We start from the raw sequence: 16,959 nt of genomic DNA on the forward strand, positions 1-16,959 counted from the left end.
CAGGAATCTCAGCCTCCTCCTGTTTATGGGGCTGTTTTACTGCAGCCCAGCCATGCAGAGGTTTTCCTAGTAACCCTACCAATAAATCCCTTTCATCTTTCACCGAGGGGATTCGCAAAAGAAGAGAGCACCAAAGCGTGGGGCTGACTGCAGGAGGATTTATTGTGTGTGCTGAGTTCAAGTGGAATCTATAAAATTGACTCCAGTGTCCATTTTAATGCTCCCTTTTGTTGGCAGGCACAGAGTCTGAGACCAAGGCGTTCATGGCAGTGTGCATAGAGACCGCCAAGCGTTACAGCCTCGACGACTACCGGACCCCAGTGTTCATCTTCGAGAGGCTCTGCAGCATCATCTACCCTGTGAGTGGGGCAGGGCTGCACCACCAGGAGAGTCACACTGCCTAAACAGAGCCAGGGAGTGCTTTGGGAAGGGACTTAAAGATTGTCCAGTGCCACCCCCTGCCATGGCAGGGACACCTTCCACTATCCCAGGCTGCTCCGAGCCCCATCCAACCTGGCCTTGGACACTTCCAGGGATGAGACAGCCACAGCTGCTCTGGGCACCCTGTGCCAGGGCTTCACCCTCATAGGGAGGAATTTCTTCCCAATATCTGACCTAAATTTCCCCTCTTCCAGCTTAAACCCATTCCCCCTTGTCCTGTCACACCAGTTCCTGATGAACAGTCCCTCTCTGGCTTCCCTGGAGCCCCTTCAGACCATGGGAGGTGCTCTGAGGTCTCCACACAGCCTTCCGTTCTCCAGGCTGAACATTCTCATCTCTTCCCAGTCCCCTGAGCAACTCTATGGCCTTCTCTGCACTTGCTCCAACAGTTTCATGTCCTTTTTTTGTTGAGGAGGCACAGAACTGTGTGCAGTGCTCCAGGTGGGGTCTCATGATAGAGCGGGACAGTCACCACCAGCCACCTCTAGCTACCCTAGATCTGGTTCCTTTTCCCCAGGAACAGCAGTGTCTGCAGCCATGGTTTGCCATTAGCCAGTGCAGAGCTCTATCCCAGTGTATCCCAGTGTATCCCATTTGGGAGGTTGCTGTTCCAAGTTCCCTGAGGATTTGGTTGCTGAATGATCCTGGAGATCCTCTGAGTGTGGCGTGCAGAGCAGATGCTCCAGTGGGGAAAGGAGTGAAGGTTTAGGGACGTCCTGCCATAAAAATGCAGGAATGGGAGCATGGTTAGGGAAAAACTTATTCACTCTGTCTCTGCTGCTAATCTTTAGGAAGAGAATGAAGTCACCGAGTTCTTTGTCACTCTGGAGAAAGATCCCCAGCAGGAAGACTTCCTGCAGGGCAGGATGCCAGGGAATCCCTACAGCAGTAACGAGCCTGGCATCGGGCCTCTCATGAGGGACATCAAGAACAAGATCTGTCAGGACTGTGACCTGGTGGCTCTGCTGGAGGACGACAGCGGGATGGAGGTGAGAATTTCTTGAGGTGGGGATTTCTTGCACAGACCTGTGGGATGCCGGTTTTGGGCAGCTGGTGGTTGCTGGGGTGGTGATGCAACAACCTGAGCTTGTTCTTGACTTGTTCTTCTCTCCCTTTCAGCTTCTGGTGAACAACAAGATCATCAGTCTGGATCTGCCTGTGGCTGAGGTCTACAAGAAGGTGTGGTGTCCCACAAACGAGGTGTGTGTTACCTTTGTACATGTTAACAGCACAGAGCACCCGTCCTTCGTACCAACAAAAAAAAAAGGGGAAAAAATCAAAATCACACGAGTCGGGATTTATTTCCTGGCATGTAATTTACTGGGTGTAACTGCTCAGCACCTTTTGGTGCTCTGTTAGGACAGATTGTGCACAGCCCTGCAACGTGAGTGATTGCAGAGCACTGCCCCAGGTGAGCTGTGTCCTGTGCCACGTGTGACTCTTCCTGAGGAACAAACTCCCTGTGTTCCCTTGGGGAGAGCTGAACGTTGGCGCTGCCTTTCAGAGCACATTTCACACTCCATCTGCACACGGCAGTTCCATGTGTGTGTACACACAGGGACACCAGATTGCTCATCAGTCTGCGCTTCGGGGACGAACCCAAGTTATTTATGCACAGAACATCCAATGGTTCTCCATATTTGCACTTCTGCTCTCGTGTTTTTCGTCAGCATCTCAGGCACTTGGCAGATTCATCCTCCCAGTTTGCTTTTCATAGTATTTGTTGAGTGTTTTTCACATGAAGAAATGGACCCAACAGTCTTAAGGGTCCAGTCCCCCATGTCATGCTGAGCTTGTTCCAGAGGTGGATGTGGTCCAGACCGAGCTCTTCCCTTCTTTCCTCGTAGCCACTAAAATAAACTCCCAGTGAGGCCATCAGGCTCAATCTTGCCCACTACAAATAGGTTTTTAGAGGCACTTGAGATCATACAACAAGACTGATTTGCCCAGCATTTCTTGGTCATTCTTCATTTCCTCCTGGCCTCAAATCACCTTTGAAACCTGTTTCCTGAAATCATTTGTGGGAAGAATTCAAACAAAGTGCCAGTTAGCAGTGAATGAAGATAAAATGGGTCTCATTAATGCTTTATTTCAGTAACAAAGTCTTCAGTACTGCAAAATCGAGCCCAAACCTTGTGAGAGGGATAATTTTTTAGCGAGGTACCAACCTGGAAAGGGAAGTGAGGTGCTGGTGTTAATCCGTGAGTTCTGATTTGAATTCTGATCCAGTCTCTGGTGGGAATGATCCCCGTGCTGCCCCTGGGAGCAGCGAGGAGCTGTTCCCGTGGGATGCCAGGCTGGAGCTGACGTGCAGCTCTCCCAGGCAGCAGCTCTGATGGTGAAAGGCAGAGTTTGCTCAGCATTCCTGTGGATGAACAGCTTTCATCTGTCTTCCTTTGTGAGCACCTCCTGGAGCCGCCCGTTCCCTGGGAGCGACAGGCGCACAAGAAACGCAACCTCAGGCCCCTTTTTGTTTCCCTTGTCTCTCAGTGGCTTTTTTTGTTCATCTGCCGTTTTACCAGGGCCCCTGTGGTGTTAATTGCTGGTCGCCAGCGTGGCCTTTGAGCAGATCTTCCCCCCGGGGCTTTCCCTGTGCTTATGTATTTGCAGTGACATTAAGCACTGCTTATTCCACATTAGGCTTAGCACGATCCTTGACAGGTTTTCTCTTGCAAGGTCTCCTGCTCCCAAATCTGGGATTTTTCTTTTCTGCTTTTTATTCAGACCTATGGATTAAAAATGGAAAGTTTTGTGATATGCTGTCAGTATTTCCAGCTGGAAATGCATCTGGAAAACTGTCCCTTTCTCAGGGTAAAAGCACGGCTTTTTTGGCTGCATCATTTCAGTGAGGTACTGTCTTACTGAAAGCTCATTAAATTGCCTTTTTACTCCTCCTCCCTTTGCCATCACTGCAGATTTTATCTGTTTGAAAGCATTTGTCCAATTAGCCTGTCCTGCTTCATTTCCTGGGCTGTGCCTGCTCCCTGTATTTCCCAGGTATGCTGTGCCATACTCTCTGAGGAAAGGTTGCCATGGAAAGCAGGTGTTCCTTTGCAGATGAACCCGTTTTCCTTGGCTAAACCTTTCACTGGTGCTGAAGGAAACCTGGAGGAGATGTGAGGAGGAAGAGACTGTTCATTACCAGTCTGTCAATTAATTGGCAGTGCCAAGAAAAGCTGGACAGACCTAGGGATGAGTTATTGATGTTTTTGCAGGTGGCTCTACTGTTGTTTTTAATTCATCTCAGGAAGGGGAGAATGAGGGAGTGAAAGATTTCCCTGTGTTACCATCCTCGAGTGAAACAGCACGAGGGAGAGCTGGGGCTGCAGTGTCTGCACACCCTGAAACCAGAACCAGGCTTGTGCATGAGTGCCCAGAGATACAATTAATGAAAAGCTCTGCTCTTGCAGGGGGAGCCCATGAGGATCATTTACCGCATGCGGGGGTTACTGGGAGATGCAACGGAGGAATTCATCGAGTCCCTCGACTCCACCACTGGTAATGCATTTGTCTTCTGAAAGCTGGGATTAGATTTGAAATCTGAGGTTTGCTGCAGAGCAATGACATTATTATCCTCACAGCAGTGAGCTTAAAGTTGATTGACGTTGCTTTTGCTGCATTTACCTGCTTCACCTCGAGTGAAGGAGGATTTTAACAGCGCTTTAAAGCTGTGCTTCAAATGTGAGCACTTGCATGGCACGGGGACCATTCTGCCCAGCCCTTCTTCATCTTCCTGCTCTTAATTCTTTTTGAATTCCATACAACTGAAGTGACTTGAATTGCTGGTAAATGCGTGCTGCTCTACGCCCCATTTCTGCTTCCACTGCGCGAGCGTGTCCCTGTGGCTGCTCCTGTCCTCACCACCCGTGTCTGTCCTGCAGATGAGGAGGAGGATGAGGAAGAAGTGTATAAGATGGCAGGAGTGATGGCCCCCTGTGGGGGCCTGGAGTGCATGCTCAACAGACTGACTGGGATCAAGGACTTCAAGCAGGGCCGGCACCTCTTAACCGTGAGTCTCCCTTTGGCTCTGGGGTCAGGAGTTACAGGGTGCAAAATGCCACAGACATCCATGAGGTTTAGACAATCTCCTTTGAGCTCTCCCATTCCTCTTGGTTAACAATTCCTTACAGAATTTGACGTGTGTAGAAGCTGAGGAGTTGGTAAGACTAAATCCTGTCTCTCTCTAGCGTTTCCTGCCTTGGCCTTACGTGAAAAGCAAAGCTGTGCTAAGATGTATATACAGATGTAAAAATCTGGGCTGAACTGTACCCCAGAAGTGTAATCAGGTGTATTACTGGGTGCTTTTAGTTTCAGCAAAATCCTCCCCTCGTTGTGCAGGTACCACAGAGATCCCTTGTCTGTGTTTTTTGTAGGTGCTGCTAAAACTCTTCAGTTACTGCGTGAAGGTGAAAATAAACCGGCAGCAGCTGGTCAAGCCAGAGATGAACACTCTGAATGTCATGCTGGGGACTCTCAACTTGGTAAGGACAGCCTCGGCTTCCAGAAGTGTTTTTTCCATGATTCCCATGAATTTAAGCCACTTCTGGCTGCCCTGCTGCCTTGTGGCAACTACGAGAGATGGGAAGTGTTGCTGTGCTGGCATGCAAATGATCCCTTGGATGTTCCCACCCTAAACCAGTGACTGCTGGTGTTCCAGTGCCTGCTCCCACCTCAAACCAGTGACTGCTGGTGTTCCCCTGAGTGCTCCCACCTCAAACCAGTGACTGCTGGTGTTCCAGTGCCTCCTCCCACCTCAAACCAGTGGCTACTGGTGTTCCAGTGCCTCTTCCCGCCTCAAACCAGTGACTGCTGGTGTTCCCCTGAGTGCTCCCACCTCAAACCAGTGACTGCTGGTGTTCCAGTGCCTGCTCCCACCTCAAACCAGTGACTGCTGGTGTTCCCCTGAGTGCTCCCACCTCAAACCAGTGCCTGCTGGTGTTCCAGTGCCTCCTCCCACCTCAAACCAGTGACTGCTGGTGTTCCCCTGAGTGCTCCCACCTCAAACCAGTGCCTGCTGGTGTTCCAGTGCCTGCTCCCACCTCAAACCAGTGACTGCTGGTGTTCCAGTGCCTGCTCCCACCTCAAACCAGTGGCTACTGGTGTTCCAGTGCCTCTTCCCGCCTCAAACCAGTGACTGCTGGTGTTCCCCTGAGTGCTCCCACCTCAAACCAGTGACTGCTGGTGTTCCAGTGCCTGCTCCCACCTCAAACCAGTGACTGCTGGTGTTCCAGTGCCTGCTCCCACCTCAAACCAGTGACTGCTGGTGTTCCCCTGAGTGCTCCCACCTCAAACCAGTGCCTGCTGGTGTTCCAGTGCCTCTTCCCACCTCAAACCAGTGCCTGCTGGTGTTCCAGTGCCTCTTCCCACCTCAAACCAGTGCCTGCTGGTGTTCCAGTGCCTGCTCCCACCTCAAACCAGTGACTGCTGGTGTTCCAGTGCCTGCTCCCACCTCAAACCAGTGACTGCTGGTGTTCCAGTGCCTGCTCCCACCTCAAACCAGTGACTGCTGGTGTTCCAGTGCCTGCTCCCACCTCAAACCAGTGCCTGCTGGTGTTCCAGTGCCTCTTCCCGCCTCAAACCAGTGGCTACTGGTGTTCCAGTGCCTCTTCCCACCTCAAACCAGTGACTGCTGGTGTTCCCCTGAGTGCTCCCACTCAAATCAATGACTGCTGGTGTTCCAGTGCCTGCTCCCACCTCAAACCAGTGACTGCTGGTGTTCCAGTGCCTCTTCCCGCCTCAAACCAGTGACTGCTGGTGTTCCAGTGCCTGCTCCCACCTCAAACCAGTGGCTGCTGGTGTTCCAGTGCCTGCTCCCACCTCAAACCAGTGACTGCTGGTGTTCCAGTCCCTGCTCCCACCTCAAACCAGTGACTGCTGGTGTTCCAGTGCCTCTTCCCGCCTCAAACCAGTGACTGCTGGTGTTCCAGTGCCTCTTCCCGCCTCAAACCAGTGCCTGCTGGTGTTCCAGTGCCTGCTCCCACCTCAAACCAGTGGCTGCTGGTGTTCCAGTGCCTGCTCCCACCTCAAACCAGTGCCTGCTGGTGTTCCAGTGCCTCTTCCCGCCTCAAACCAATGACTGCTGGTGTTCCAGTGCCTCTTCCCGCCTCAAACCAGTGACTGCTGGTGTTCCCCTGAGTGCTCCCACTCAAACCAGTGACTGCTGGTGTTCCCCTGAGTGCTCCCACTCAAACCAGTGACTGCTGGTGTTCCCCTGAGTGCTCCCACTCAAACCAATGACTGCTGGTGTTCCAGTGCCTCTTCCCGCCTCAAACCAGTGACTGCTGGTGTTCCCCTGAGTGCTCCCACTCAAACCAGTGGCTGCTGGTGCTCCCCTGAGTGCTCCCACTCAAACCAGTGGCTGCTGGTGCTCCCCTGAGTGCCCCCATGTCTTGCAGGCTCTGGTGGCTGAGCAGGAGAGCAAGGACAGCGGGGGAGCAGCTGTGGCCGAGCAGGTGCTCAGCATCATGGAGATCATTCTGGATGAATCCAACGCGGAGCCTCTGAGCGAGGACAAGGTGAGTGCCCGGGGCCCGTTGCCTGGGATTCAGGACTGCACATCCCTGCTCACGGGGATGCTGAGCTCCAGGAGCTGCAGGGGGGTGCTGATGGAGTCTGAGCCTCCTTACACTTCTGGCAGGTCTTGGGGAAGGGCTCAAGGAGGGTCCTGAAGCAAAAGCACTGCGAGGCTTTGTTAGGATGGGTCTTGCACGGTTGGGTGAGGGTTGTTAGGCACTGCTTGGATCCTTTCCTTCCTGCTTTGGGCCACAGGCCAGGGAGAGACAAGAAAAGACACAGCTTGGCCTTGTTTTTTGGAGTGTTTTTGTATGTGTTGAAAACATGATTGATTTTCCAGCTAATTGAGAATAAAATGAATCTCAACCAGACTGACAACAAGAAGAGTTTCTCACTCATCTTTTGAAGCTGTGGGTGGACAGGAATCTGGTGTGCTTTGGGTTGGAATTATTAGACTTTTGCCTGGAAAATGCTTTAACAGTAGGTGGAATAAGGCAGCTGTCAGCTAGAGGAGTTGATACTGATGCCTTGAGGTGGCCACCTGAAAGCAGAGGCTAGACAAAAATAAGAGAATAAAAGGAGGGATTTATTTGAAGGGCCTTCAAAGGCACACCCTGGGCAGTCCAAAGGCTACACCCAAGTTGGACCCTGGGCCACGGGTCCTTCACACTTTTATAAGTTCGGTCCATTTGCATGTCAGGGTTAATTCTCCAATTATAATTTCAGTTAATGATGTAATTACCCCAAGTCTGCCCCTCCTCTTCAGAGCCTTTTAGTTTGCACATTTTGGGGCCTGGGACGATCGAGGTGTCCTTGAAGAGCAAACCTAGAGAGGCTTTGTTATGTCTGACCAGCGTGAGAGAACAGCAGCTACCAGGCCACACTTCAACTTCAGAGTGACACACCAGGCAGTACAGGGCTTGAAAAATCTAAAAGTGAAAACCTAAGGCATCAATACCATCCCACAAGACCTTTGGGAACGAGGCTGGGTTTTATTTTTATCAGCAACTATCCCTTCACAACTGGAGTAGTCCTCCAGCTACCAGAGTGAGGATTTTCTTGTCGATTGATTCCTGAATGTAAATCCTGCTCTTCTTCCTTCCCAGGGCAACCTGCTCCTCACGGGGGACAAGGACCAGCTGGTGATGCTGCTGGACCAGATCAACAGCACCTTCGTGCGCTCCAACCTGAGCGTGCTGCAGGGGCTGCTGCGCATCATCCCCTACCTGTCCTTCGGGGAGATGGAGAAGATGCAGATCCTGGTGGATCGGTTCAAGCCCTACTGTAACTTCGACAAGTACGTTGGCACAGTTCAGCTAAAAGCCCCTGAAATCAGCTGTACTGCCACGTCTCTGCTTTATTTCCTCACTGGTGCTTACTCCAGTGTAATGCCAGGCTTCAGCTTCATTTCCTCTTTCACTTCTAAGCCATTTTTGAAAGAAATATGTGAGCTCTAGCTGGAGAAATAGGTCCTTAGAGAGTATTGTGAGGTGACAGGGGCCTGAGTGGCTTTTCTGAGTCTCTGAGCTGGGGCAGGTACATCATGCAGTGATAATGAAAATGAGAATTACAGGCAGAGTTACCATTTCTTCTCTTTGTTCAGGTATGATGAGGAGCACAGTGGAGATGATAAAGTTTTCTTAGACTGCTTCTGTAAAATAGCAGCAGGAATAAAGAACAACAGCAACGGCCATCAGCTGAAAGATCTCATCCTGCAGAAGGGAATCACACAGAATGCCCTGGATTACATGAAAAAGCACATTCCCAGTGCAAAGAAGTAAGAGTCACTATTTAATGTGTGTGGTTAATGTGTGTGACTGTCCTGGACATCCTCCTCATTCCATCCCCACAATCTCCCAAGAAATCCATGAACAAGTGCACGTTCAGGAGCATTCAGAGGTCTGGTGAGGCAGTGCACATACAGGGATGAGCTAAAAAGCCTGAAATCCTCCCATTTGATACCCATCCAAGCTGATTCCTTGGATATCACCATCCTCGTGTTTCCTGCCTGTCCCCTCCTGTTGCACGGCAACAGAGTTTTTGCTGTTGGTGGCCAGCTCATGGACATAAATTCCCCAGGCTAAGAGTTGGCACCGTGGCTGTGCACAGCATGGAAGTGGGAGCGTGGCTGTCCCTTCATTAATTAGCTGACGAGGGACACGGGGGAGGGAGTCCTCCCTGCAGCCTGGAGCCGTGCTGCTGGCTGGGACACTGGCCCTCAGCTGCTGCCTCTGGTTTTCCGTGCAGTTTGGATGCAGACATATGGAAGAAGTTCTTATCTCGACCTGCACTTCCTTTTATCCTGCGCCTGCTCCGAGGCCTTGCGACGCAGCACCCTGCAACACAGGTGAGGAGACTGCCCGGGACGTGCCTGCATGGTCACTCTGCTTTGGGCCTGGAGCTGAGGGTTAATTCCTCTAAGAGTTGGTTCTACACTCATTTCTCTTGGGTTTTGTCATCCTCACCATAGCTGGAACAGTTTTGCTCACAGCTTTTCTCTGCCCGAAGATGTTGGTTCTAGTCTGATGGGAATTTTCTTAGGGGGATAGAGCAGAGAGAAGATCCAGTTCTCCTGATCTTACCTGTTCCAAGAATATGAAAGCCTGTTGGGAATCCCAAAGTAGGCATAGATATGGAAGCTGTTCAGGTATTCCCTGGGCAAGTTCTGCCTTTGCAGAGCATGCTCTGGGTTTTGTGTGTCACACGACAAGATTGGGAACGTGACTTTGTGTCTTTGTCTTGATGCCTTGAGCCTCTGCTGGGCAGCTTGGGGCATCATCTGGAAAAGTCAGAGATTCTGACTTCAGTATTTCCTCCTGCTGCGTGGTGTGAGACTGACACACCGATGTGAAAAGAAGGTAATTATTGATAAGCTCCTCAGGGCGTGTTTGTTGGTGTCTGAAGGCATCAATACAGTGTCTTACCACAAAATAAATGTTTTACCCAACATCCCCATCTGAGCTTTTGGTAATGGCCAGCGGAGAGGCAAATTGCCCCAGTGTTACACACAGCTTTAGGGCTCAGGGGCATTAAAAAAGGAAGGAGGACACTTGTTGCAGCTCAGGGCTGCTGTCCCCATGGGATTAGAGGGGACAGGCCCTGTCCTGAGCCCCTGTTCCTGAGCAGTGCTGCGTTCCCATCCCTGCCAGGTGCTAATAGGAACAGACTCCATCACCAACCTGCACAAACTGGAGCAGGTGTCGAGTGACGAAGGGATTGGGACGTTGGCAGAGAACCTCCTGGAGGCACTGAGGGAACACCCCGAGGTGAACAAGAAGATCGACGCCGCGCGGAAGGAGACGCGCGCTGAGAAGAAGAGGATGGCCATGGCCATGAGGCAGAAGGCCCTGGGCACCCTGGGCATGACGGTAATGGCTGGGTCATTCAGGGGCTTTTCTTCCTGCCCTGCTCAAAGTGCCTCAGCAGGAAGTGTGTAAAATGATTTTATTGATGGGTATTGCAGAGCTCCAGCCCCCAGCTTGCCTGGCGCTGCCGGAGAGGGAACACGGCTGCTGGGAAGTGGGATGGGCATTCCAGTGCCAGTGGTGGGGCTGGTGTGGTTTGTCATTCTGTTTAACCTGCTTGAGCTTTTCTCTCTTCCAGACAAATGAGAAGGGCCAGGTGGTGACCAAGACTGCGCTGCTTAAACAGATGGAGGAGCTGATAGAGGAACCGGGACTGACCTGCTGCATCTGCCGGGAGGGATACAAGTTCCAGGTAGTGGGAGCTAAAAGTTCCACGTCATGGTGGATGGGAGATGCAAGTTTCAGGTAAAGGGAGATTCAGTTTTCAGGTGAAGGGAGATTCAACTTCCAGGTGAAGGGAGGTGCATTTTCAGAGCCCTCTCACCTCCTAAGGGGACTTGCCAGTGTCTGGCTGCACAAGTGTTGGCACTGGAAGATCAAGAAGTCTCAGGGTTGGTTCTTGAGATCAGTAATTCCAGAGGTGGCTGGGAAGTGGAAGTGTGTTTTCAGTGAATACAAATATCAGTTTAAGCAGTTTAAACACAGTATCAGTTTAAGCTTGAGGTTGAGACTGGGAGAGATTCAATTCAGTGTGGTGTGGAAAGAGCAGGAAATGTGACCTGTTGCAGAGCTGAGTGGTTTCTCAGCCAGCTGTGTGTCCTTGCAGCCCACCAAGGTACTGGGGATTTACACCTTCACCAAGCGCGTGGCACTCGAGGAGTTTGAGAACAAGCCCCGCAAGCAGCAGGGCTACAGCACCGTGTCTCACTTCAACATCGTGCACTACGACTGCCACCTGGCAGCTGTGAGGTACGGGCTGCCACAGCCTGGGGCTCAGGGCCTTTCAGGGTGGTTTGGGGTCACGACACTCACCGTGGAACTCGGGGTGGGTGGGCTTGGTTGTTGGTCACTTTGCAGCCACTTCTCTGTCAGGGTCTGCTTTGATATTCTTCCCTTCTCTGTCAGGGTCTGCTTCCACAGCTTCTCTCAAGGCTGGCCTTGGCGGAATCCAGGCCTGGACTCTGCCAAGGCCAGCCTTGAGAGAAGCTGTGGGCTTGTCATTTTTGGGATGTTTCCTTAGACAAAAGCTTGCATCCTCCTGACTTGCCCGCCGTGCTCCCTTTCTCCGCGCAGACTCGCTCGGGGCCGTGAGGAGTGGGAGAGCGCAGCCCTGCAAAATGCCAACACCAAGTGCAATGGGCTCCTGCCCGTGTGGGGGCCCCACGTGCCTGAGTCTGCTTTTGCCACGTGCTTGGCACGGTGAGTACAGAGAGGTTCTTCCCCAGCTGGTTGCATGTGGGTGAGTCAGAGCCTTGCCACACACTCCTCTGAAATCTTGGCATCAGGGGTGGTGCAGCTGAATCTTGGTAAAACTGAGCCATTTCAGGTTCTACCATCAAGAGTGAATCTCCTAAAAAATACAGGTGTCTGTTTGCTCCTTGGCTTTGTGTAAATAATTTCGGTGCCTCCTTAGCCCCCACTCACTGCTGAAGGTGCAATGTTGATTCCTTTGTATGAAAGAAACCTTCTGATGCCAGTGGATTCCCTGGGGTAGATTTCCAGACTTCTCTGGGATGGTAGTGAGGTATTTGAGCACCTACCTGGAGCAGATGGAGATGCTGTTGGCAGGATTCTGGTTCACCTCGTGCTGGGTTTGTAATGTCACATTAGAAATTTTGAACCTGACAGGGTGTAGGTGTAGATGAGATATTGGGAAGAAAGTCTTCCCTGTGGAGGGGTGTGCACTGGCACAAGATGCCCAGAGAAGCTGTGGCTGCTCCATCCCTGGAAATGTCCGAGGCCAGGTTGGACGGGGCTTGGAGCAAGCTGGGATAGTGGAAGGTGTCCCTGCCCATGGCAGGAGTGACACTGGATACTCTTTAATGTCCCTCCCAATCCCAGTGTGGGATTCTGTGGGATCAGGAGTGGTAGCCTCCTGGAAGCATTTCAGCCAGGGAGCTGTATCCGAGGTCGTGGACATGGGAAAACAGTATTGATGAGTGGACAGATATCTGCAGATGGAATTGGATTTGCCAGAGTGAGCCGAGAGGCTCCCTATGGGGAGGTTAATCCAAGGTAGCAGGGGCTGCCCTTGTGCAGCCTCTTCACTCTCTAACGCTTCTCTGGGCCATCCTTGCTCGGGTTCTGGGCTGTGCTGTGCGAGGAGGAGCCTGCTGAAGGTTTCCCTGCTGTTTTGCAGACACAACACGTACCTCCAGGAGTGCACGGGGCAGAGGGAGCCCACGTACCAGCTCAACGTGCACGACATCAAGCTGCTGTTCCTGCGCTTCGCCATGGAGCAGTCGTTCAGCATCGACACCGGGGGAGGCGGCCGGGAGAGCAACATCCACCTCATCCCCTACATCATCCACACCGTGCTCTACGTGCTCAACACGTCAGTGCCACCCTCACCCTGCCCTCCCTCAGCTCTGAGTGCTGCACTCTGGGCTCTGCTTTGTGCACGGGGCAGGAAAGATGGGAAATCACACAAAGTTTTAGGAGGAACGGGATTGCACATCTTAAGTAGGTTGTTAAGGATTTACATTGTTGGGAGTGAAGCCTGGACATGCTGGATAACAGAGAGCCTATTGAGTAAAAGCAATTGGGAATTAGCTTCTCTTTCCATTCTAGATATAATTATTACCTCTGGGGTGAGCAACAGGGTTATTACATTAAAGAAACTCTGCCAGCTTAATTTTCTCCTGAGCAGGCAGAAGAGACACTGCGATGAAGTAATCGTTAGTTGAAAACTTAACCCTGATATCATTTTATTCAGTGTTCAAATAACACAGTTTTGTTTCCAGATTTGACATCCTGGAATTCTCCTGGAGGAGGGTTCAGGTCCATCAGATTTTCCTGATATTTTTAATTATTTTTTTGGGCTATCATTATTATTTTTTACCAATAAACAGCAGTGCTTTGGCACTACATTGAGGCTACATGGCCACATCTGTAGGCACCCAGATGCTTTGGAATGCATGAGCTGGTTCTGATCCTGCAAAAATGGGATGCCCATATTTATCCTCTATTTGAGTAGTTAGATATTAGTAAGTAATACTAATTAGATGAGGGTATAAATATTAAAATATGCACCAAGGTCACTCCAAATTCAGTGCAGTGAAATCCCTCTCACTTTCCCACCTGGAACTAATCAAGGTTTTGGCTGTAATACAATTTGTCTTTTGTTTTTAATATCTATCTCCAGATCCCTGTGCTATTGTTTTTCCAGGCCTTTGGGAGACAAATAAATGGAACTATTTGTTTCATCTTGTTAGGCTGCTGTTAGCACCACAGAGCCCAGAACCCACTGGGCAGATGTGGAAAAACGCCTTCTGTACTTCCCAGACAGAATTTTTAATACGAAATGGAGAAAACAAAGAGCTACTGCTTGGCTCCCAGCTGCATCTTCCAGCAGATGAAAGGGTCACACAATCCTGACAGCTTTATCTGCTGGGATGCTGCTTGATGTTTGATAGGGAGAGTTTAGTTTATCTCACTTAAAAACCAAGGGTCTGACCTGGCTGTCAGCCTCTTCCTGGTGCAGCAGAGCCGCGGGTGTGGTGAAGTGTGATGCAGCTTCCCAAAGGCTCCTGTGGCACGTGGTTTGCACTGTCGCTTCTGGGGTGTCAGGACTCCTGGGACACTGGAGCTCTGGGGGAAAGGAGGAAGGTTGTAAAATTATATTGATACAAGCTTGCAGTAAGTGCAGTGTCTCTGAGGTTTGGGTTTGGCCTCTGACTTCCCAGGGGTTGCTTTTGCAGTAGAGGAGTTGTGTAAATGGATGCAGGTTGGCTGCAGGAGCTGCAGTCGCTGTGCGGTGTCCCATGGGAGATGGTTCCACTCCAGTGCCCGGCCTGGCTGGCCTGGCTCCGTTTTTTTTCTCCAAAAAAAGGGAAAAATACCTCTACAGTGGTGTTGTCTTCCATTGGGGCAATGGCAGCTTCCTGGCAAACCTCTCTAGTGGCACCCACAGCTCCAAGGAAAATGTGTTTGCTGGGCTTGCGTGCTTCACTGGGAGCAGATCCTCAGCCAGAGGATGAATTAGGGGGAAGCTGGTGGTGCCCAGCTGTTTCCCTGTGCAGGGGGCATGGGCAGCCCCGCCGAGCTCCTGGGGAGCAGCAGCTGAGCCCGCCGGGGCCGGAGCAGCCCCTGAGGCTTTCCTTGTGTTGCAGAACCCGGGCGACCTCGCGGGAGGAGAAGAACCTGCAGAGCTTCCTGGAGCAGCCCCGGGAGAAGTGGGTGGAGAGCGCCTTCGAGGTGGACGGGCCCCACTACTACACCGTGCTGGCCCTGCACATCTGTCCCCCGGAGAGGTGGAGGGCCATCCGCGGGGACATCCTCCGGCGCCTCCTCGTCACCTCCCACGCTCGCGTGGTGTCCCCGGGCGGAGCCAGCAGGTCAGTCCCCTCCCCTGGCCGGGCACCGCTCCTGTCGCTGGCACAGAGCCCCGCGGGTCACTGGCACTGTCACAGAGCTTGTGTCACCGTCACAGAGCCGCTCGTGTCACTGTCAGACCCGCTCATGTCACTGTCACAGAGCCACCGCAGCTTACGGGGAGAGCGTGTAGTTTACACCGGGTGTTAACCCCTCTGAGTAACCTTTGCACTCAGTGCTGCAGAGTCCCAGCCTGGCTTGGGCTGGGCTGGGCTGGGCTGGGCTGGGCTGGGCTGGGCTGGGAGGGACCTGAAAGCCCCCCCAGTGCCACCCCTGCCATGGGCAGGGCCACCTCCCACAGCCCAGGTTGCTGCAAGCCGCGTCCAGCCTGGCCCTGAGCCCAGGAGCACTCGGTTCTGGGTGTTCCTTGGAGTGGATCAATGAGCTGATCAATGGAAACGATGCTTTTCCTTCTTCCCTCCCCCAGCTCAGCACTGCAGCAGCTCCAGCCATGAGCTGTCTCCGAGCTGTGCCTCACTCCCTGTTTGCCTCGCTAAAGAAGCTCGTTCTGGGCCCTTTTGATCAGCGCTCCAGCCTCCCTCAAATAGAAAAATAGAAATAGAAATCAAATGCCGTTGCTTTTTAAAAAGAAAAAAATCAATAGCAGCTGTCAGGCACTTGAAGCACGAGAATAAGTGGCTGTGCCTGCCTGACAAAGGCACAATATTTCCAGAGAGGGAAAGGGAATTCCGGTTTCTGAAAGGATGATTTGAAATAGCTGTCATAATTAGGAATCAATTCATTATTATTCTAAGTCGCCTTAAAGGGCATTCTTATGTTGATGACATTAATTAGGTGTTTGATAAAGTCATTACATTGTAGTTGTACAAACCCAGCATGAACCAGTGCTCTTGGAAAAAGGAGAGAGCTCTGAAAGGGGCTCCTCTATTGATCTCTGTGCTGCTTTCGAGCTCCCCCTGGCTCCTGTTCCCTGTTTCCAGCTCCCTGTCTGAATCCTGGGGAAGAGGAGGGGTCCAGCAGATCCAGGAGATGTTGTCCTGGAGGCCCAGGGGTGTGCAGCTCTTCCTGTGGGCTGGCAGAACAAAGCAGGGGGTGGGTTTGCAGCTTTTTAAACCCTCACTAAATGGTTCTGTATTGGAACAGGCAGAGGCAGGAACTTCCAGCTAAAGCATCCAATCCCTGGAATTTCAGGGGAACACACTCAGAAATAGTGCTCGGGAATTATGTCAAGGTTTATTCAAGGGCTTTCTTTAATCTCTGCAGACTAAGGGAGCACAAAGCCTCCCTCTGATAAAGCCTCTCAGAAACTGCAGTATGGCAATTCTGATTTCCAAGGGCCGTGCTTATTTATTCTTGTGGAGAATCAGGAAGAGGGCGATGGCTGGTGAAGCGCTCTGCAGATAAGTGCCAATATCTGGAATTTGTAGGCTGAGGCAGAGAGGAAGGCACCGGCTGTGACACCAGGGTGATGTCTGCATGCAGAGGATTAAAATGAGCATTCCGTGGTCAGGGTGTTGTCTGGGAGCAGCTCCGTTCCGAGAACAGCAGGGTGAGGGCTGGGGCCGCTCAAGGACTCGCTGCTACCTGTGAGTCTCAGAGGGGGACAGGAGCTGCTGCAGGAGCCTCAGTGCATCTCAGAGCAGCTGAGGATCCGCTCGAGATCGGACACATCCTGTGAATCCCGGGAAGGTGCAGCAAGGCTCTGCGTTCCCTCATTCCGAGGCAGCAAATCCCCACATTCCCTGTCCTGTGGGGAGGTGCCCACCCAGCTCCTCAGCTCAGTGTCAGATTTGGGGAGAATCGAGCCCAAAAGGGCTTCTGGCTCTGCCAGGAGTGATGGGACCACCGGTACCAGGGGGGAGATGCTCAGCAGCTCCCTTGTTTTGGAAACACTTCCCGTTTAAACCCAAAGATGAAATTACCAGGACGGACCCGGCTTTGTTCTGGTTTTGTAATGTGATTTACAGATCCCAAAGAACTGATCCGAGTGTTCATTGCTACTGAACCAAGAATTCTGGCTAAAAAACCCTACGGATGTTTTTCAGTGTAGGTTTCTTCTGGGGCTTGAAAGGAAAAGATCCTTTTGATTTTTTCCCCTTTGCTCTTCACTGTGACCTTTCTAAAATGCTCCTGAGGGAAGCGAGAC

The 16,959-nt window shown here is 51.8% G+C and overlaps 1 protein-coding gene across 1 annotated transcript in view; it reads left to right on the forward strand.

Moving 5' to 3' along the window:
• Window positions 1-16,959, forward strand: part of UBR4 (ubiquitin protein ligase E3 component n-recognin 4) — an 83,517-nt gene that overhangs the window by 63,081 nt on the left and 3,477 nt on the right. The window contains 16 exon segments of the mRNA XM_048326045.1: window positions 238-359; window positions 1,233-1,430; window positions 1,561-1,641; window positions 3,852-3,939; window positions 4,323-4,450; window positions 4,815-4,922; window positions 6,837-6,956; window positions 8,061-8,251; window positions 8,558-8,731; window positions 9,202-9,301; window positions 10,104-10,322; window positions 10,558-10,671; window positions 11,086-11,228; window positions 11,553-11,678; window positions 12,619-12,813; window positions 14,591-14,815. Coding sequence (XP_048182002.1) covers window positions 238-359; window positions 1,233-1,430; window positions 1,561-1,641; window positions 3,852-3,939; window positions 4,323-4,450; window positions 4,815-4,922; window positions 6,837-6,956; window positions 8,061-8,251; window positions 8,558-8,731; window positions 9,202-9,301; window positions 10,104-10,322; window positions 10,558-10,671; window positions 11,086-11,228; window positions 11,553-11,678; window positions 12,619-12,813; window positions 14,591-14,815 — 2,332 coding nt within the window.

This window comes from Corvus hawaiiensis, chromosome 22, assembly GCF_020740725.1.
Source record: "Corvus hawaiiensis isolate bCorHaw1 chromosome 22, bCorHaw1.pri.cur, whole genome shotgun sequence".
Lineage (NCBI taxonomy): Eukaryota > Metazoa > Chordata > Aves > Passeriformes > Corvidae > Corvus > Corvus hawaiiensis.